This window comes from Numenius arquata, chromosome Z (assembly GCF_964106895.1).
Source record: "Numenius arquata chromosome Z, bNumArq3.hap1.1, whole genome shotgun sequence".
Taxonomy (NCBI): Eukaryota; Metazoa; Chordata; class Aves; order Charadriiformes; family Scolopacidae; genus Numenius; species Numenius arquata.
Genome location: NC_133616.1, coordinates 11,413,588 through 11,434,941, shown reverse-complemented (window position 1 = coordinate 11,434,941; position 21,354 = coordinate 11,413,588). Strand labels below are relative to the sequence as shown.

The 21,354-nt window shown below is 43.2% G+C and overlaps 1 protein-coding gene across 1 annotated transcript in view; it reads right to left on the bottom strand.

Annotated features, from left to right (window-relative positions):
* Positions 1-21,354, bottom strand: part of LOC141477545 (phospholipid-transporting ATPase ID-like) — a 75,155-nt gene that overhangs the window by 12,383 nt on the left and 41,418 nt on the right. The window contains exons 11-21 of the mRNA XM_074166754.1: positions 20,458-20,546; positions 14,530-14,726; positions 13,176-13,384; positions 10,974-11,017; positions 9,235-9,400; positions 8,249-8,437; positions 7,277-7,392; positions 5,482-5,646; positions 2,971-3,082; positions 2,061-2,166; positions 1,109-1,256 (exon numbers count right to left, since the gene is read on the bottom strand). Coding sequence (XP_074022855.1) covers positions 1,109-1,256; positions 2,061-2,166; positions 2,971-3,082; positions 5,482-5,646; positions 7,277-7,392; positions 8,249-8,437; positions 9,235-9,400; positions 10,974-11,017; positions 13,176-13,384; positions 14,530-14,726; positions 20,458-20,546 — 1,541 coding nt within the window. The remainder of the gene's footprint in view (positions 1-1,108; positions 1,257-2,060; positions 2,167-2,970; positions 3,083-5,481; positions 5,647-7,276; positions 7,393-8,248; positions 8,438-9,234; positions 9,401-10,973; positions 11,018-13,175; positions 13,385-14,529; positions 14,727-20,457; positions 20,547-21,354) is intronic.

Here is a 21,354-nt window from a genome sequence, read left to right as displayed (position 1 = left end):
AGTTAAATTCCATTATTTTGTTTACCCATTATTATTTGAAGAGTATTACCAACTCTGATCAGTATTCTCTAGGTTCAGAAATCCCAACTCTCTCAATTTTCCCCTATGCTCCCTATGGTCTCCAGATCATGCATGACCACTCTTAGAGTTTTCTTTGTAGTCTCTCTAGTTGGTCTGCATTTTCTCAAAGAAAACGGCCAAAATAAGTTGAATTATTTCAGCTAAGACTTTACCATTGCTAAATGAAGCAGGAAGCTTTCTTCACAAGTCTGACAGATGATGCTCTTAAATACCTGTCTTTGATTTTGTATGTGTGTAGTCAATTATGTGGAAGTGGAGTAACAATGCATTTGTACTTACTGAATCGCATCTCCATTTTTCCAAAGTATTTATCCGATTTGCTAAAATTGTTTTCAAACCTAATCTTGAACTCCATCATGCCTGCAGTTTCTCCCAGCCTGGTGTTATCTGCTCTCTTCTCAAGCAGTTAATGAAAACAGTGAATATCAAATAGATGTGGGATAGCCCTCTGCAGGTGCCACTTCACTGTTGTTTAGATAATAGTAAGCCCTTAGGAACCATACTTTCCAAACAGTCTTGCCTCTGACACTTAACAATTTCATCTATACCATATTACTTCAATTTGCTTGGAAGAACATCATGGGAGAGAACATCAAACCATTTATTAGTTAAGTTATAAGATATATATCCTATCTGTTACATACATCAGTTATCAGATAAATTTTTTAGAATGTGTTCTTGACACACTTGAAACCCAAGTCTGATGTTATCTTCTTGCTGCATCCATAACCCACCTGATTATTTTTCTGGTATCTTTCTGGAAATGAAAATTGATCCAGCTACTCTGCCTCTCCTCTAACATTTGTTCCTCTAACATTAGGGCCAACTCTTCCCTGTTCAGTCTTCTGAAACCTTGTCCATCACCTTTGATGTCTCACATAGCTACTGAACCTGATCTTCAGTTAGGAAAAAAAAATCCAGACCTCTAGAGCTACATTTTTAAAACACTTTCAGAGTTCCAGCATGTCCCTATCCCATTAAGTTCTTAAGAGAACTCAGCCTTAACCTGACTCTGAACCTTCCTTACCAGGCTGTGGCCAGTGATAACCAGACCATACGCCCCATTTGCTTGCTCATCAGGTACAATTTTTGGTTTTTTTGAAGACTTTTCAAACTGAATGTTGATTTCATCACTGTCCAGAAAGGAGTCAGGCTTCATCTTTTTCCTCGCATTCCTAAAAAAAATGCAGAATAAAAATGAAAAGCTTGTGAATATTTGTTTTGTTAAATCAACTTCATGAAAATATGAAATTGATGCTTCCCTTTGATAGTTTACTTCCATTTTCTCTGTACCCCTACAACAACATGCATACTTTTGCTGCTGTTTATGCAGACCACCAACATGTTTCTGAAACTCTAAGTAAATTTGTGCTGAACCTGTGCTGATTTAAAGTTGAACAAACCATCTGAATGCCATGAAGGACAGTATCCCGAAGGGCATCCCAATTTTCTGTGCCTATTGCCTGACAACCACCTACTTCAACAGAAATGAACTGAGAAGCTATTCCATTTTCCACCTATACGTAAGGACTTGTGTCTATTGAGGAGGTTATGGGGTAGCACAGATTTCCAGATAATGCTGGAAAAGGACCATATCCAGACAAAGGACTGCAACGTGGAGGAATGGCAATAGCAGTAGAGCAACAGCATAGGTCAATCCTGGGGCCAAAGGCTTTGTGGCTGCAGATCGCTTGTTGGACATCAGCTGATATTGCCTGGCTGACTCTGCTTTCTTACACATTTACATAGACTTGAGCTCTTGGATCAAGAAACTTCACAGTTTATCCTCAGAAGAGATTTGTGTACTATGTTGCTGCTGGCTTTCCCAGGGAGCCAGATAGTCGTTATCTAAGGTCCCTGAATGAACTGCACCAGGTAAAGCCCACAGGAAAAAAAAGGTGGAATAGCACAAAATACAAAATGCTGTTCCATTCCAGTGTCATTGCACAGCAAGGAAGCTGTATATTCCAGCCATTTACCTCAGCTCATTAAGTACGTCATCAGATGTGCGGCCTTCAATAACGAAAACATCTTCCATGTCATCATTCAGCAAGTTGCAGGAGTAACCGATATTCATTGCTGTCTCTGTGAAAGATAAACCAGGAAGATGACCTGTTTTAGCAGCCCCAAACTCACACAGCATCTCTGTGGCCTTTTTGCACACAAGACAAAAGGACAAAAGCTCTCTTTCTTACTGAAAAGAGCTCTGAGCCTTTCAGAGTCAACAGTTTTAGAGAACCAGGAGAGTCACCTTGGTGGACATAGCAGCAAATCTCCCTTAACTTGGTTTTACAAGGCCACAGAAAAAAATAATTCTACTAAAATGAAAAAGCTCAAAACACCCTTTGTCCAAAATACTTGGAGGAACAAAAAACATTTCATGTTGATTCAAAATTTTTTTTCACGATAATTTGGCTTTCCCTTCTCCTACCCCTAGAAAAGCCCCAAACCATAGTTCTGAAGAAGCATATCAAGACATTTTGTTCTGAAATTAAAAAGTATTTTGGTATTTCATAAGCAAAACTATTACATTTCAGAACATGTCAAAATGAAACATTTCATTTTTTTCAAAAATTCTCTGCTTATTTCTTAGATGAAAATATTTGCAAACAGTTTTGGCCTCCCTGGAGCACCATTGTTTCAGTGAAGCTGCTATTTCTCCAAAAGAATTTATTGGAGTCTGTTCTCTTTTCTTTCCAATTTAATGTTTTCTCCAAAAGCCTATATTTCTTCCATTTCTATTCTGGATCATTAATGCTAGGACCAAATTGAAACAAACCCACCATCCACTTTAGTATTAGAGCTCCTGAAAGAATGAGAACATGGGTCTTAGCAGAACCAGCCACTGGTGGGAGAGAAGAGAAGCATCCGAATCTGTAGCCTCTTTACCTTGTTTGTCTCCAGTAAGAACCCATATTTTAATATTGGCTTTGGCAAGAGTCTCAATTGTCTGTGGGACTCCGTCTTGTAACTTGTCCTCAATCGCTGTGGCACCTAGCAGCTTAACAGAAAACAGCAGGGAAATGGTTAAATCTTCCCATTGCTAGCAAAGGAGAAAGCATTAGACCTCCAGGTAAGTACTCATGCAAACTCAAATGAAATCCAGGAGTAAGGTTGTACTGATTTTTCACTCATCCTCAGCATATTTAACGTACAGAGTAGAGCCCTGATCCTGCAAATGTTATAGTCTCTAATCCCTCAGGCTCAGATGGATCATGAACATGCATGAAATTATTGGCCAACGTGTTTGCAGACCAACAGGTTGTGTTCTTCCACCTGTGCCCTTCACAGCAGATAGAGTTCTCACTGAGGGACCGAGATGGCTGTGGATCCCCAAACCTCCATACACATCCTCTAGTGCAGACCTTGATCCCAGCCATATTGCAATGCAACAGTCATATGGCTGCTAAGCATCTTCTCAAGCCCACAACAGACCTGTCCACACCCCTGCTCTACACTGTCGCACAAACCTTCACTATTTTAAACTTACTGCTTTTCCTGCATTTTGGAGATATCTGGTGGCTTTAACCTACTGTCAAAGGGACATGAAGGTTTCACTGCTAGCTCTGATTTAGACAGCATCTGCTACCACCTACCTCCTGCTGTTGGGAGACTAAATTGAGGGGTTGGCTTTAAGCCCAAGATCCCTTTTGGCTTCCTGGAATGTTCGTCATTCATCAACTATGACTGCTATCAGCTCTGAGGGAACTTCTCCACAGGGTCCTCAAAACTGCACAATCCACATTTTACAGCAGTAGTCCCTGGTCCAGCTAGTGAGACCTTAAATGCTTGTAGTATACAAAGTCCCCTCCTGGAATAGCTGCTTGTCCTTGGCAGCCTGAGCCTGAGCTGGGAGACCAAAGGTGGACACTAAGGTCAAATGTGCCCAGGAACAGAGAACAAGGGCATGTGTTCCCCACAGCTGCAGAAAGGCACAATAGTATTGTTGACAGGCCTTTGCCTGTCTGCCCATCACCTGGTGTAAGAGCAGCTGGAAGGACAGTCATGATGCCTTCCTGACCATGGATCTTCCTTAGACTTTAGGTAAAGCAATGATAAATAGTATTTTCACTAATCTTCACTGAATATAACCACCTTCCAGTCCTATTCCCCCTTGTCCTTATATTCTTACTGTCCCTAAGGACCCTTATCAGGAGTCTGCCACACAGAGGGACTTCTGCTCTTGCCCATCAACCTGACTATGATACTTGACAGTCCTCTGCACCTCCACAATACCTTTCTATTTCCTTGCTAACTCTGGCTCTCACACCCATTCTCTGTCACAAGCCAGGCTTTCCTACACCCACCCTCTGTCTGTCCCTCCAGCACCTTTGGGAAGTAAAGTCACTCTGTACGGAGTACAGAGAAGGGTCTGGTGTAGAATGCTTTCTTCTGAGCCACACTTCTTCCTACTGTGAGCCTATGACCTCTTCTCTACTCAGGCCAAAAGCTTCATAAACCTTCCTTGCAAACACCTGGCTCCTTTACATCCTAAATCTCCATGTCTTTCCTGCTTTAGACATAGTCCACGCAGCACTTGCACGATCCATTCTCTGGACTGGAGGATTAGCATTTTTCCACACCAGACCTGGAAGGGCAGTAGGCTCAGCTCCATGGGCTCTGCAACTTCCAGGGGTGATCAGCTCCTCAACTCAGGCTTGCTTCTTCCCAGGCCCTGCTGGCATCCTGAGCGTGGGGCTAATGGAAGTGCAACTGTGTGGCTCCCAGGGTTTCTGAGATTTCAGAAACACGGTGCTGTGAGTGAAAAAGCTGAGTTGCTTCCCCTCAGATCCCACACATCCTTTTCATTCATTATTCACAGCTCTAAAACACAGGCAGACCCCCAGGGCATTCAAAAAGCTGTAACAACACTCATGGAGAAAAGAATGACTTGAAGATCACAGTTCAGTCCTATTTCAAATTGACACAAACATGCTCATGGACATCATCTCCCCATCCTGCCCAGGGCTGCAAGAACAAAGAAGACACTCTCTGATATGGAGGGACACTGGGGATTATTCAGTGCCTGCCGTTTCAAAGACAAGAAAATAAATAGATCAGCCATTTGCACATGCAAAGGATAGCGATGAAATATTTGTGTCCACGTCATCTCCCTCAGGCTCTGATATGTCACTTCATCACGAGAAAGCTACCCTGACACCCACATTAGTTAAAATAAAACCATTCCCCTGCACTGGTGGGTGACAGCCCGGTTACGGGCTCCTGACGGAGGTGCCAGTGAAAACCCAGGACTGCCATATTCCTAACTGCTCCCATCACACAACCCACTGAGATGTTTGCAAAGCAACGTTTACCGAAGTCATACTGAGCTGTTTATTGACAAACCAGCAGCCTCACTGCCTCCCCCAGAGCTTGGCCCAGATTCCCTGAAAAACCAACCATTAGATCTTTTTCAATCTCTTCATATAACTCCGACAATTTATCTTCCCGTCCTTCCAAGGCAGTGCTTGCTTCATGGTGACGCCTGATCCAGTCCTGAAAGTAGTCTTCGTCCAGGTTTTTATAGGCCACCACGAGTGTCCTCAGAGCTTCACCAGCAAACTCCTGTGAGAAAGGGGCGAGGCAGAAAAGGTCAAAAAAGAACAGTCTGCTCACGTGGGCTTACAAAGGACCCTTGGAAAGCAAACGGCTATTTGTAAAAGCTTCTTGCCTACAGGCTGCAGAGAAAAAGTGAAAAAAATCACACTTTAGACCACAAACCTCAGGGTACTTTTTAAATACTAATTCCAGACCATTTTATCATTGCCATCCACAGTCCTCACAAAGAACATATTCAAAAGGGCTTTCCTACTTTCTGGCTTTAAAGCTTGACATTGACCAGGTAGTTGTTTCCCAGGTATGTATTTCTCAACATAATGTTCAGAACAGTAAGACTTGAATAAACACTGAACACAGCCTTGAATTTTGGACCTGGGCTCAACATTTTTAGGGCACAAATGCTGGCTGAAATGCACAGCGTGAGCACAGTCGGTCATGACACCTCAGCAAGCCCTTCTAAGCGTGCCTTCTGCAGATGCATGATTGACAGTTTCAATCTCAGTGTTTGGCAGGAAAACAGAGATCTCATTGAGAAAAGTGAGGCATTCCCTCAGACTTGAAGTAAAGGTGCATCAGGAACAGGTTACATCCACTGCTCTGCTCTGCCTTCTCCTTCGCCAGCAACTTTCTCTGCTTCCCCCAGGCAGTGAGCAAGATGTTTGTGCTATTGCACAACCCCTCTAGCAAAACTTTCTGTTATCTATGCTGTTATCTCAGCATTGCACCAGCAGGATCTGGCACCACAAGGGGGAGCAAATATTGGCCAAAACATCCACTTGTGTGAGCAACAACTGCCCAGTGCATACCAGCAACAACACAAAAGACCACAAGTTTGCCTGACGCATTTTCCTTGCTGCCCAGTCAATATGCCCTGACATGACCTAGAAGAAGGGGAGGTGAGCAGGTCCCAGCAGAGGGATCACAGTCACTGCAGATCTGAATTGAATTCAAGGAGGTGAACAATTCTGTGGTCCTTTGCTGATCAACTGAGTTATTCTGATCCAAGGCATGCTGGAATGCATCAGGTGCCTGGGTTGTAGATCAACAGCAGAATCACAGAATCTTCTTGGTTGGAAGGGACCTTTGAGATCATCGAGTCCAACCACAAAAAAAAAAAACCAAACAAAAAACCAAACACCAAAACCAAAACAAAAACAAAAACCACACAAAACAAACACCCACAACCACACACCACACCCACCCACAAACAGACGCAAACCAACAGTCTCGGGCACACAGCAGACCTGGATGGAAATTTAGTTGCTAAAACACAGATTGTGTAGTGCCATTTCAGGTGATTCATCTCTTATACTTGGCCTCCAGCTCCTGCTCCAGAGGAATACAAAGCTTCTGAATGTCCTGCATTGTATTTGCCATTGGTGTCCAGATGTCCCAGATATCCTAGAGCAGTTCAAATGGCACCTGGTGCGCAAGCTTAGGCAACTGATTTGAGACCTGAGGCTATATTAATTTCTCCCTCCATTCCCCACCAAAAAAAAAAAAAAAAAAATTAAAAAACTTGTGCTTGAGTGCCACTTCTAAAACCTGTTTTTTATCTCAATACAAAGTACATTTCCATACCTGGAGAAAAGGAAATCATCAAATGCAGAGATGTTGTGCAGAAGGAAACACTTACATTCAGGTGTTCCGTGGTCTCCTCTTTGAGAGAGTCGCAGGATGAATGAAGCAGTTCATAAAGAATGGTGTCAGCTCCCTTGCAGTACAAAGTCAAGTCACCTTCTGGACTCCGCACTATGAGGAAGAGGAAGAGAAATGCTACAAATCCCAGACTGAGTCACCTGGGATTCACAGCATTTTCATCAAAACAAATAAAGGTTTTTAGAGGTGTCTAAACTCCGCCAAATGTTGGCAACCTCCCAGGAATCAAGACGAGCTTTGCTTAGAACAGAAGATAATACACCTACTCTCCACATTAGTGGTAGCAGAACAGGGAACTGTACCCAGATTGCATTGGTCTGAGCAGATGCTCTGTTCAACTACTTGGTTCCTACAGGCAACACTTCAGGCTGCATTCAAAAGTCAAGAATAAGTTGTTCTTAGGGAACTGGTCCTGTTGCTCCTATTGCTCCTACCAGTAAAGGTACTACCACTCTCTTTCTACAGTCATGAAATTCCAATTCCTGAAATATCTAAGGATATTGGGGGGTTAATAAAAGCTACACAGCTTTCTTGAATCATTTCTCCTTTTTCATTTCAGGAGAGTGGGCTTCTCTCCTCGTTCTTGTGTTCTTCTTTCCTATATTTGCAGATTTTGCTGGTAATTTTGAAGCTGATTAGAAGGCAGGCCTTTCCTGCCTTACTATGAGGGAGGTAAAATAAGCAAAAGGCTTAGCGTCTTCAGAGGGCTGCTCCATCATAGTGGTCCAGATTTTAAGATGTTCTCCTGTCGGCCTAAGTTAAATATTTATCTAGCACTGTTGCTGTCTAATTGGAAAGTCAAGGTAGCCCATCTCGAGTACTTAGAAGTAAATGTTATTCAGAAGGCATTGCAAAGGATGTCTCCTAGGAAAAGGCATCACAGCAGAACAAGGGCCAACTTGAGAGCCTATAAAATGAAGAACGAAAGAATGGAGTGAAGGGAACATACCAATAACAGACATTCGCTTGCGAACATTGTTGAAGTCAAGAATAGCCAGGAGTTTGTAGACTTTTGTTTCTCCCATTTCCACGACAGTGATGGTCTCTGGTGTGCGAGCCCGGAACACAAATCCAAAGTTTCTGGCAGCAGTGACGAGGGCTCCCTCATCAGGAGATTGTGCCTGATACACCAAGTTACCTGGCACGCAAGGGAAAAAAAGTAATGTGGCTTCTGCCTTGTTTCTGAGGCTAAACAAATACAAAATTAAAGGCATTATATATCAGTTAACACTTTGCTTATCTCTCTGTCCCCAGAGATGTAGCACTAAAAAGCACCTTATGTCCACATGTCTCCATCCAGTCCCATCAAATCATCCTCCAAGCCAGTGCATGAGGCCCCCTAGACTCTTTTTGGCTCTTTTAGCATTCTCTTTGTAGCTCAACAGATCTTACTGAGAGGACGACTTCCTTAGGTTTAACCCCTTCTAGTTACATCTGCATGTATTTTTCTCATAATCATTTTCACTTTATATGTGGCAATTAATGGTTCCAGCCTTTAAAGCAGGGTTTTCACCCTGTCTGGGATTTGAGGAGACTGATCCAGTACCTGCAGAACACTGGGTGAGTGGAGCTAATGAGTCTCCAGTGGATAGGTGTTCTATGCTCTTTGGTTTACAGTACGTGGTGCAGAGTAGAGAAAGAGTGGGGTGAGCCATCTGCCACCTCAGGGAAGCCATGGCACCTGCTATTTCCGCACTCCAGAAATGTGGTGTTTGCAGCAGTGTCAGCTTCACCACAGCAACATACAGGGAGTGGAGGCCCTGGTCCTTTCTCTTCCCATGTGGCATCTCCAAAGACAGTGATTTATGTGTAGCCATATACTATGGAAAATCACCAGCAAGCCAAAAGGACCAGTAACAGCTTCTGTGGAGAGAAGACATACTGTGGTGCAGGGTGAACGTAACCACTCAGTTTGGTGCCTTCAACACTCCTCACCTTCCTTCTTCTCTTCTGGCATCACTGTGTGACAAAGTGAGAGGAGCCGGAAGAACCTGTGCGTGGGGACATCATTTAGCTTCACAGCTTCCACCAGGCTATGGTCATAGAAGGCAAACTTCGGGTCAGCTAACTGGTTGTATGAGAAATCAACCTTCTCTGTATTCTGCAAAAATATGGTTTGGTGTTATTTGTGGAGCTCTCACATGATCCCATCAAAGCTCCCCCCTCTCCTCCTTACAAAGGGCTCCCTCCTGCAGGGCTGTTCATGACAGGGACTGATGAGCCTAAGTAAGTGGGAGATTGTGAAAGTTACTGAATCACAGGAGAGGACAAACCCTTAAGGTGCTGTTCAAAGCAGCACTCAGGCTGAGAACCTGATTAGCTAAAGATGCTTCTCTGTACAACAGCAAATGCTCCTGCAGTATCCCAGCCTAAGGGTTTTGATAGCAGAGAAAGGCTTGCCTTCAACACATGCCTGCTGGGTGGCGTCATGCTCCTGATTTCAATGGCTGCCTGTGACAGGGGAATGTGAAAGCCCAATTTAAAACAATTCAAAAGCCTGTGATCTCCACCTTATTCTCCCAAAGCAAGAAAAAATCCTGATATGGAAAAAGATGACAAACGAATGATGTAAACGTTCAACTCCACAGGCACTGCCCATTTTGTCTAAAAACAAGGAGCCTGAAGCAGAGGAGAACATAGTGAAGAAAGGGCCAGAAGATCACAGCATGATGTGTCATGGAGGAATGCACTGCTGAGCTGACTGGGACAATTCCGACTCCCACCCTATCCCCAATGAGCTCAGAGTTTCCAGGATGGGAGTCATGCTCTTGACCTCTGCAAGCTGACATTTAGCGCTTACGACAAGAGCACAGGCCCACCCCACACACACACACTCATCTGCTCAGTGAGGTCCAGGCACTGCTACACCGTGGATGTGGGGGAAGCAGCCTTTTGACCTGCAGGACCCTGCTCCAGCGAGCACCATGGGCAGGAGGAGCTGCCAGGCAGCCAGTTGGCAGGAGACCAGCATGTCTCCCCAGGAAAGTCAGCCCTTTGCATTCCCTGCCTGAGCATGGTCAGTCTGGAGGCACAGCACTCGGCACAAATAGCCAATTTCAGTGGGTAATTTAAGTTTTAAATGGCGTGGAAATGAATCATTGGAACAAGGAGTGGGATTTTCATCATCATCTTGCTTGGATTACTGCAAGCAGTTTTCAGACATTTTAGGTAGTGAAATCCAAGACGTGGGTTTGTGCCAGCAAGCAGAGGCTAGAGAGATATGGAGAAGTCACCCGTTTTCAGACTTTCCAATGTCCAGACATTAGGGGAATTTGTCAGTCACCTTGTTATCAATATGAACTAAACTCACTGATTCCCCAACAAAGTTTTAATTAACTGCCAAAGATAATAAAATTCACCATTGTCCAGGTTTCCAACAAATATCAATGGCCAAGTACTCAAGAGGAGCTGCGCGTGCACTAGGAAGTTATGTGAAGCTGAGGGAACAGTGGGCACTCAGGCTACCAGACCTTTAGGTTTAAACCAGGCTTACTGGAAGGGAATGCAACTCTGTCAATCCTCTGACATCCACGAGAAGACACATCCCTGTTGTCAGGGTCAAGAGCATCATCACTTGTGGGGTCAAGAGCTATGCCTGGGTGGGTTGTGGCCACTGGTACCTATGCAGGCAGGTTCACAGAAAGCACAGATCCTGCTAGCACTTGAGCACATACCTCATTGATTTCTATCCTTTGCCCGGACATATCATACACATCACCTGCAAGCAAGAAAGACTGAGGTTATAGCCACAAACTCCAGATAAGTGCAGTCTCCGAGCTTATGTACCACAAAAAAAATTGTTATTTTGAAGCTAGTATCTGGTTAAATGTTTCAATAAGCATAAATGTCTTGACATGAGTACTGGAGACTGATGATTAATATCAATCAGTTTCTGTGTTAATCCATGACAAAATCCAGACACTGGCAGATGCTTGAAACACAACGCAGTTACCATAAAAAAAACTGTTGTTTAGGTAAAGAAAACTTGAGTCAACGTGAAACCAGAAAGGACGTAGAGCTAGGTAGGAAATGAAGGTGCTTTCATGGGATGACTTCTCTTATACCTTCCCTTTGGAATCTGAGACAAAATCCAGCTCCTGGATCATATTGGGTTTGCAACAGTCCCTGGACAACCACAGAGAAGGAGTTGTCAAAGTCTGTACTTCCCACATCTAGGTAGCAAGGCTGCTCCATTCATTTCCCCTGAACTGATGATCTGGTCACAGAAATGGAAGACATCTCGTCTCCAGAAAACACTATTGAAACGTCTTCTGCCTGAAGAAGATTTCACTTGGAAGATCTTAACTGTGTCCAGCCCAGACTGATTCAACACTTCACTGAAGTAAGCTTGAAATACGGTGAACTACATGGATGATAGACCCATACGTGCACCAGCAACCTCAACCGTGACGACACTCAACTCTAGGTACTGGTATTCCTTCACAAAAGCCTTGAGGGTGTAGAAAAAACTTAGAAGCCATGATTCCTGAAAACTGCAGATCAGTTGATCCCCTGGGAACTGTAACTGAGAGGCTTTTAGACCCAGTATGAAGCCTGAGACTCCAGAGTACCCTCCCCGGCAGCACAACTAATTTATCCTTTCTGGCATGGCTTTCCCAAATGCCCCAGAGCAGCAAATCCAAAGAAGTATATTCCAGGGAAGAAGCTAAGCATTTAGAAAACTATAGGCAATACGCCATCCATCTTCTTTCCGCATATTTCCCATTCATTTCTTGAACCCACATCCTATGTCTGTGTTTAGTGGTGACATCCACTTTGGAGAAGTCAACTGCAGGACACAAGAATGAACAGACTGAATATTTTTCAAACTGCTTAGCAGCACTGATGTCGGCTAGCATAGTTGCACTGTTTGAGATATGGTGGTCTCCAATTATACACAAAGCAAGATTTATAGGGAAGAAATAACTTATTTTATTAGGCCAGCTAATAGCACAGGGAAAAAAGACAAGCTTTCTGGCACAGTAGTCCATCAGCAGGTCTGACACAGGCAAAACAAGCATCAATCTACAAATAAGCAGTGACTAATTTCTCTGGGGGAATATAATGATGCTAATCAATTAGTCAGTTTGTGAATTGTTAGCACCTCTTGAGTAGTATGAAAAACACTGCCCGGGGCCATAAAACAACTGAGACTTTTAAGTCAATGGCTGGCAAGATCTAACAGAGTTAACAACCTTCCGTTTTTTCCAAGTCCCTACAAACTTTTCTCTCTTCTGGTAGGTGCAGATTGCCAGGGCTGCAGATAAACGACCAAGCCATTGACTAGGTGCCCACTGAAGGTTAAGCTACCTGAACAGAATGTGGAAAACTGCTGCTCAGGACATGAGGAATTGCTGAATGTGAGAGATAGCGGTGTGAAAAGCTGACAAAATTTGCAGATAACACCCTGAGGGATTTATGATTTCACAAGTGGTTAAGAGAGAGTTAGTTATGTGAGTTACGTGTAATGTTTTGCAGGGTTAGCAACACCCGGGTAACCATGTCAATAATACCTTAAAAGGCTGAGACTACCTAGGCAGTGATATCAGAAAAAAAACCCAATAACTGAGTACAAATGTAGTAAAACTGGGATGACCAATGAGGAAAAAATAGTGAGGTGCAGGCTGGGACAATACTGGGGCAGAAAAGGGCACATAAAAGGGTGGCAAAAAGGGGAAATAAGGGAAAGGAAAATGTTATTAAGGTATGCAAGTGATGTAATCAGGGCTGTCCAGGCATCCCTGATGAGCAGCCCTACACTTGATTGCTGTAGTTTCTTACAAAACACTCCCTTCTGGACGTCACATTTATTTTCTGTGGCCCAAGAGGCATATAATAGAATAAAACCCAGAGATTAAGACAAATAGATAACATACCATAGGATTTGCCATTGATGGAGCACTTGTTGAAACACATGATATTCTGAGTGAGAGTTCCTGTTTTGTCTGAGAAGATGTACTTGATCTGCCCCAGCTCTTCATTGAGTGTAGTGGTACGGGCCTGAGCTGGCGTGTCATTCAGCGGATAATACATTTTACGGTCCCAGTCAATGTAGAAACTGTTACCCAAGCGTATAATCTCTACACTGGAGAAAGAGAAGGTTGTGGAATACTTATTAGTTTAATGGACAAGGTCTTTGTCTTCAGCACCACCATTAGTGATTGCAATTAGAAGACAACCTGAAGGTAATGACAGGGTGTACCCATCAGGTTGTCCTCAAATTGCCTTCAATGTTGAAGCAGGTCCCACTGAAATAATGTTAGGTTTATAGCAAATGCCTTTCCTTTATTTATAAATCAACGACTTATAAATGTATTTTAAAAGTTTCAGAGGTTTTCAGACCGAAAAGCAAGGCAGGACCAGCAGGTTTCCCTTGGTGCAGCTTGAGGAGTGGTGCTCAGAGGGGGAAGGTTTCCAGCAGGAAACTCCGGGCTGGGCTGAGCCTAGTGCCAGGGAATGAGCACAGCCAGGGCTGAAACAACCCACAGCTCCACGACAAGCGAGTCATTGTGCAACTCAATACAACCAAGGAGTCGTATCAGCTGGCAGACAACATGAATTTCCACTTTGCTGCTGGTGTGGCATGCTGGGAGGGAGTGGGATGAATTTCTCATAGTCACCAACACAAAAGAGGGTCTCAGTAGCAAAGCTGCCTGAGGAGTTAGGTCCAATGATAAAACTACACAGACCTAATCAGTCTCCACCCCAGCCTCAAGGCTTTGTGGGCATCACCCCATGTTGCCTACCCTCTACCCATGCTTACCTATTGCAATAGCCAACATAGCCCTATGTTCTGTGGGAAACTCTGCTCATATAGCACCAAGTACTATGGATCTCAACCTGATTACACCTACTTACCTGGCAATCGACTCCTCACATGAGACCCACAACCACCTCAAAGGATGTGCCATTCACTTTGTTTGATGGGCAGTGCAAGGGGGAGAGAGGAAGATGCTACCAGTAACAGGCTTCCAGTCTCAGTTCTACAGCATCCTACACCTACACTTCCCCTTTAACTGCAATATGATCCTTTTCTCTTCCAGGGCTCTCTGCTGTCCCTCCTCCAACCCTGACAAAGCCCTTCAAAACCAGCAGAAAGAAGAAAAGCCTCACTGTGTGTGATTGTCCACACCAGGGTTGCATATGTGTCTCAGGAAAAAGCTGCTCCCAGCTAAGGCAAAAGCTAGACGTCTCCTCAGATGAAATATGAAAGGAGCTTCTGGCACATACCTGACGTAGAGTGAAATTGGCACCACTGTGTTTAGAATGATCACGTATGACCAGAACATGAGGAATCCGGAGTAGGAGGCAGAGTTGACACCTTCTGCCCAGGGCAGATAGACTTGGAAGTAGTAGCCTTTATCATACTCCCAGATGCCATTGCCAATGGCTAGGATAAGACACATCAGTGCTAAAAATGCAAAGATCTGAAAAAAAACAAACCCAAAGATGCTGCATTTTAGAAACAAGGATCTTATTATGTACAGGTTAATCAGAAGACCCTAATGAAATTGGGTTGGACAGCCTAAATCAATGGAAAGTTTCCTAGTGGTGAAGGAGGAAAACCAGCAAAGACATGACACTTTTATCTCAAGGACAAAGTTACACAGTGCAGAGTATGGCAATTTGGAATCAAGACTTCAAGCAGCTGGGGATTCAAGACCAGACACCTAAACCAGGGTGCTCATGAACATCAGATCTTGTTAGGGGTGAGTTAAGCTGCAGGTCCTCAAACATCTGGCTCCACACTTGGGAATAGAAACTGGCTGGAGGACTTTAACTGGCCATTTGCTGGATATATTAGAGTTTTCCCCAACATTTCTGAAAAACTACTAAGGATAATTTTGTAACACAGGAGATCCAGCACTTTGCAGGTTGGATTTCAGCACTGGATATCATTCTGATGGTTAAAGCAGAGTTAATCACCGACTCAGAAGTAATGGTTGCCTTGGTACCTACTGTCAATCTGATTACATTTCCTTTGAGCAAACAGAAAGTAACACTAATCAGTGATCACTAATCAGTGATCCTTGGACTTTAGGGAAGCCTATTTCCTGAAGCCTAAAGCAACCAGGGGAACAGCAACTGGGAAGAGAATTCCGAAGTGGAACACCTTCATGAAAACTGGCATTTACTCAGGAACACCATTTAATAGACAGAAAAATATTACATAGGGCATAAAGCATTTTTTTTTATCAAAAGAAGGCAAGAACGTAGCAGTAGAATTATCTGGGAAAGAATACAAAAAGAAGGGGAAGAGGTGAAATTAACAGAAATTAATATCAACTGCAAGGAATTACAGAACTGTGAAAAACTAATATTCATATAAAATATCAAGAAAAGAAAACAGTAAACTATTAAACAGGTGTGGAAAAAGCAGACATGTTCAACAGACAGTCCTCCATGAAAGAAGGAGGAAGGAAGCAGAAGGAAGTATGTATACCATATGTTGTAACAGATGGAAAAGGCAGATTAGCTTCTGTGACAAGGAACACTATGTGGCTCTATCTGTAATAATCAGCATTTTCAATCCAGTGGGCCCAGGTAATTTAAAGATGAAAGCTTAGAGGGACTAGCTGAGAAATTCTCCCAATCAGTAAGGTTAATTTTTAACAATGCTTTGAAAACTGGGAACCTCCACCATACTGAAAATCTGCTAACATAATTCCAATATTTTAAAAGTAGAAATGGTGATCAAGGGAAAGATAAACTGAAGTTACCCTGACATCCTTCCTGGACAAATGATAATAAGCCCATTTCTGTTGATACATGCTTCTCCAAATATGTGACTTAAAACAACCAACATCCTAATAAAAATATGAAGATATGGCATCAATAAGATGCACAACAGAGCAATTAAAAATCATCTTTTGCAAGTATAATCATTAGGGAGGAAATATCAGTAAGTTGGGCCATTATGTATAAGGCCATCCATTAACAATCACATTAAACCAGTTATCAACCTTTTTAAAAAACAGTAATTGAGGTACAAACGAAAACATAGCCAGTAAAGCTGATGTTTGTTTTGCTGAGGTAACCCATGAGAGGAAGAAGGACACTTTTATGGAGGGATTTGAATCACTTGGTGAAAAGTTCACATCCAAGCAACTCAAGTTTTAATACCAAGAAGCTGCTAAAAGGGGACTGCAGTAAGTAAAGGCACTGGGCTGAGTTTCAGGGGACATATTTATTTCCCACATCGATAGTAGCTTTTCTATTTAATTGTGGGAGGCCCAGTAAATTACTCCACTTGTGAAATGGAGACAATATTGCTTGCTGGTAAGGAATGTGGTGCAGTGTTTTTAAACCTCTGTGACCACCAGTAAAAAGAGACTTCAGTTTGGGCTGTTGTAGTCATCAGGACTTAAGGATATATGAGAGGCACAACCCAGGGACATGTATTGTCCTTTATTAAACCAATAGATACGGATGGAGAAAACAGACAAGCCTGTCTATTTTTATAGACATTTCTGTTGGTCAAGTAAAAGATATTACTTCTCTCTGCAGACCTTGTCTGTTGTGAAAGAAATTAATTAGAAGAGCCAGATGGCTCCTCTATCTTATCACTGTACCCTGTGATTCCTCACTACCCTCAGGTTAAAAATTGACAGTTTGTACACTATCACAATCCACATAGGAAATTCAACGTATTATTCAGCAACAGAAAAACACAGGGCTTTGCCATGTAGGTTTAGGGAAGTGATTGTCCCCCTGTACTCGGCCCTGGTGAGGCCCCACCTTGAATGCCGTGTCCAGTTTTGGGCCCCTTGCTACAGGAAAGATGTTGAGGTGCTGGAGCGTGTCCAGAGAAGGGCAAGAAAACTCATGAGGGGTCTGGAGCACAAGCCTTATGAGGAGTGGCTGAGGGAGCTGGGGTTGTTTAGCCTGGAGAAAAGGAGGCTGAGGGGAGACCTTATTACTCTCTACAACTACCTGAAAGGAGGTTGTAGCGATGTGGGGATCGGTCTCTTCTCCCAAGTAACAAGTGATAGGACAAGAGGAAACGGCCTCAAGTTGCTCCAGGGGAGGTTTAGATTGGATATTAGGAAAAAATTCTTCACCAGAAGGATTGTCAAGCATTGGAACAGGCTGCCCAGGGATGCAGTTGGGTCACTGTCCCTGGAGGTACTTAAAAGATGTGTAGATGTGGCCCAAAGGGACATGGATTAGTGGTGGACTTGATAGTGTTAAGTTTACGTTTGGACCTGATGATCTTAAAGGTCTTTTCCGACCCAAATGATTCTATGATTCCGTGTCACAATAGCTCTTGTCTATGACTGCAGCTGCTTTATGTACATTTTGCTTAATGTGCATTTTACATGTCAACACTCTCCTCCCTAACAGCTCCACTCGTGTGCAATACTCGTGCTTACACAAAGTTCACTAACACGCTGTTTGCTTTGAGACAAATGCAAAGGACCAAACTGTTAACAGTGGCCCTGGAAATTAATTTCAGTGTGGAGAGAGAACCGTGTGTGGGTTGTTGTAATCATAACCACAGCTCTGCAAGAGAAAGGAGTGAAAAAAAATCCTGATTGTAGGGTTGTGTGTGCTCATGGGGCTTCCGACCATGAAGTTCTTCCCTCCCTGGGTCTTGCCCGTGCACTGCCTGTGAGAGATCCTCTGCGAGACATGTTTGACTGTGAGTTCAAACTGTCTTGGTTGTAAGTCTTGTGTATTGGCACTTTGAGTTCTGCTCTAGGATTTGAAGCAATAAGTTGTTTAAGAGATGAAGGTGACAGCGCTATTTCTCTGAAAACATGCTTCCCCAAACCTGTTAAAAAGCAGGTTTTGGAGGAAAAAGCATTCCTGGAGCTGGTCAGTGTGACCCCAGTGGAGGAACATTCATTTCTCTCTCAGATCCCTGAGAAACACTTCCAAACGTTAAAAAACAGCTATGGTTGCCATCTGGAAAGGTTCACTCCTGATTAACCCTTGTTGGGACAGACCAGGGTGACATTTAACCAGGATATTGGTGAGCCCTGCTTAAACACTGCTTTGTGCCTGGAAGTTTTATGGACAATTAAACACAAAATAGCTTTGCCAGTGTTAACATGGAACAAGTTTCATTACACTTAAAATAAGTTATTTATAGCAAGCTGTGGCTGCTATGTATTTCCAAACTCAAGAGCGCAATATACTGCCTCATTTTATGACCAAGCATTGTAACCTTTAGCCACCCAGTGAGCTGGAAGGACATGATGCCACATCCGCTGGGTGTACAAAGAGCCTGCTGCTTAGGTTAGGACAGAGCTTTACTTAGACACCAAAATGTTAGGTGCCTTAAAAATGTGTGAAGGAGAAAAACACACCATTGGCTCCATCAACGCCCAAGAACCAAGGCAGAGGCTGATGCAATCAACTGCAACTTGCTCAGTTTTTTAAACCAGAGCCAGGAGGTAAATTCATCTTGTTCACATTCATGAAGAGAGGCCAAACAGACTGAAACCTCTGGGTGGGACCCTTGACTTGCGAAAGGAGATTTGGCAAACCTTAACCAAATGCTAAATCGCAAATTCCCTATTCAGTTTTTTCCCTGCTCCATTTTTGTGCCCTGTGGATGCCCCCCCCAATTCCTACCCCACAGCCAAATCCTCCTTTCCAGCTAAAACATAGCAGAACACCTAAGAAAATGTGATTTTTTTTCAAAGGCTTGCAAAATTTTGAATGTAAGAGGCCCAAACTTTGCTTGACTTTGCTGTCCTCTTAAGCACAAGGGAAGAAAACACCGAGGAAAACAAGCTGATGACAATCAAGATTTTCACTTGGCGGCGACTGGTGTAATATTGCTACAGCCAAGGGTGTGTTCTTACTGTACACAGAGCAAGGACTCAAGAGGGCTTGAAGATGGCTCTGGAGTGCCTCTCTGTGCTGTGGCCCTCCTTTACAGCAAATACGCGCACACAGATATTCAGGACATTTGTTTCACAGCTCTGGGAGTCGGGACAACCGCTGCTGCTTTGGTGTTATGTCAGTCTCACCGAGGCACAACCTGCTCTGTAGCAACTCATCCATGGGCCCACCTAAAGAGCTTTCAGGATCCAGAGGAGAAAGCAGGAGGACAAGGCCTGGGATGAAGTGGCAAGGTTGGGGAGTGGGGAATTCTTGGAGATGTTTGTGCTGCCAGCCCCAGGTCTGAGGTGGCACGAAATCAGGCAGGGCAGCAAGAGCTCAGGGCAGCCTGGCTGTTGTGGGACACCTTGAGCTCTGTCTTCCCCAGGGCTTGCTGAAACACCTGGCAATGGATCTAGGCTGTCAGGTTGGGCTGGAGAGCAAGGGCAGGGGGGGATAAGAGGGAACAGAGGCCATCGGACCTTCCCAGTGTCACAAACTGAAGATGGTGCAGCATGCATGAAAAAGCATAAAAAACTTGCATCCAAAGGAAAATAAAAGCCTAAAACTGAAGAGCTTTTCTTCAAGCAACATCGTCGAGTAAAGTGGTGTTAGAGTGCATGCCTTTCTTCCCTGAGCAGCTTTGAACTCAAGTGGTAAAATCTTGGGAGACTCTCCATAAAAGAATTACTACCTCTGCCTGGAAGTGTTTGCCATTTGTTAAAACCACCACCAAGCTTAAACCTCAAATCAGATCTGTTTTCTAACTTGAGGAGAGTGTCTGCTATATAAGATTAGTGTTCTCAAATTTCCCGGCTGCTAAAAACACCAGTTTCTGAGTATTAATGAGACCATGTCTAACATTTTACCCTAATGTGTTAAGTCAGAAGTTGGCATCATGTAAATTAAAAAACTCAATTACCAAGTCCTATGCAGATATCACCAAAGATGCCAAGAAATTAGAAAGAAGAGGGAGAACTGGTAATGTTTATTTAAATAGAAAATGACAAAATTACTAGGGAAAAAAGTCATTTGCAGGCTTCAAAGTGATTCTCACAAAAAAAAAATAAATATGCAGAGCAAGGGAGAGCAGAGCAAATGAAAAGCTCAGAAGAAAGGTCCTTAACAGTGTCAATGTAATGGCCTTGCTTTGCAAATGGGCTGGCAGAGGCGCTGTAGAGCTCAGGCTGCTAATAAATTATTATATAATTTTTCTTTTTATCATTAGTGAATTCTGATATTCCCTTATTTGTGTGGACAAAGAGGTGGAGCATCTGGAAGTGATGGATGCATCTGTAGAAATGAAGCTACATTAATCAGACTTACCACCATCACAAGGACATTCATGAGCCGATCAATGCTCGTCCGTTTAAAAGTTGTTTTTCCACTGTTCTGCATTAATTTAGTGTCTGGCCCTGGAGATGAAACACACTCATGAATTTTATTAATAAAGCTTAGCCGTTCTAAAGCTGATTCCCTCTGAGGCCCCACTGTGCTTTGCAGCATAAATACCCATCACAGCCTTCTTGAAGGCGGGTACATACAGTTTACGGTGCCAGTGGGAAACTTAGGCAGAAAAAGGTTAAGTTGCTTGCCTTAGATTATATGGAGGGAGTCACATAAAGTCATTAATTCTAGATTTTAATCCTGCTCTCTTCTTTGAACAGTCAATCCTCCCTTTCAGATTTAATTACTTTTCACAGAGTACCTGATACTGCTCTGTTATTAGAGACGAGTTATACATCATCTCACGTGTCTACAGCAGTGTGGAAACAATACCAGGTCTATGGTCATAAAAAACATAGACCTAATGGTCTAAAATAATATTATAGATCATCCTGATATTCCAATATGGATTAAAATCACATATAAATGATGTGGCATTTTTAATCAAATACACTAAAGAGTGAAGAATTTTGAATAAGCCTGGTGAGAGAAAGACTCCAATGGGCCTAGTGTGGGCCAGTAAAGGCAGATTTAATTCAGCTTTAATTCTTAAACAGATTTAATTCTTATATTCTTTCTTATTGAATGATCAAGACTACTGTCATGTACTTTGCTGCATGCATTTCTTAATTAAGACTACTTCTGCTTACTAGAGCACTTAATCAAGATGGAATTGGATGTTGTAACGTAGCATTTGCAATCCAGTTTTCTCTTATGGACCACTATAAAAAACATCTCACATTAAAATCTCCTGTAATAGGCATAATTTCTAGCCTA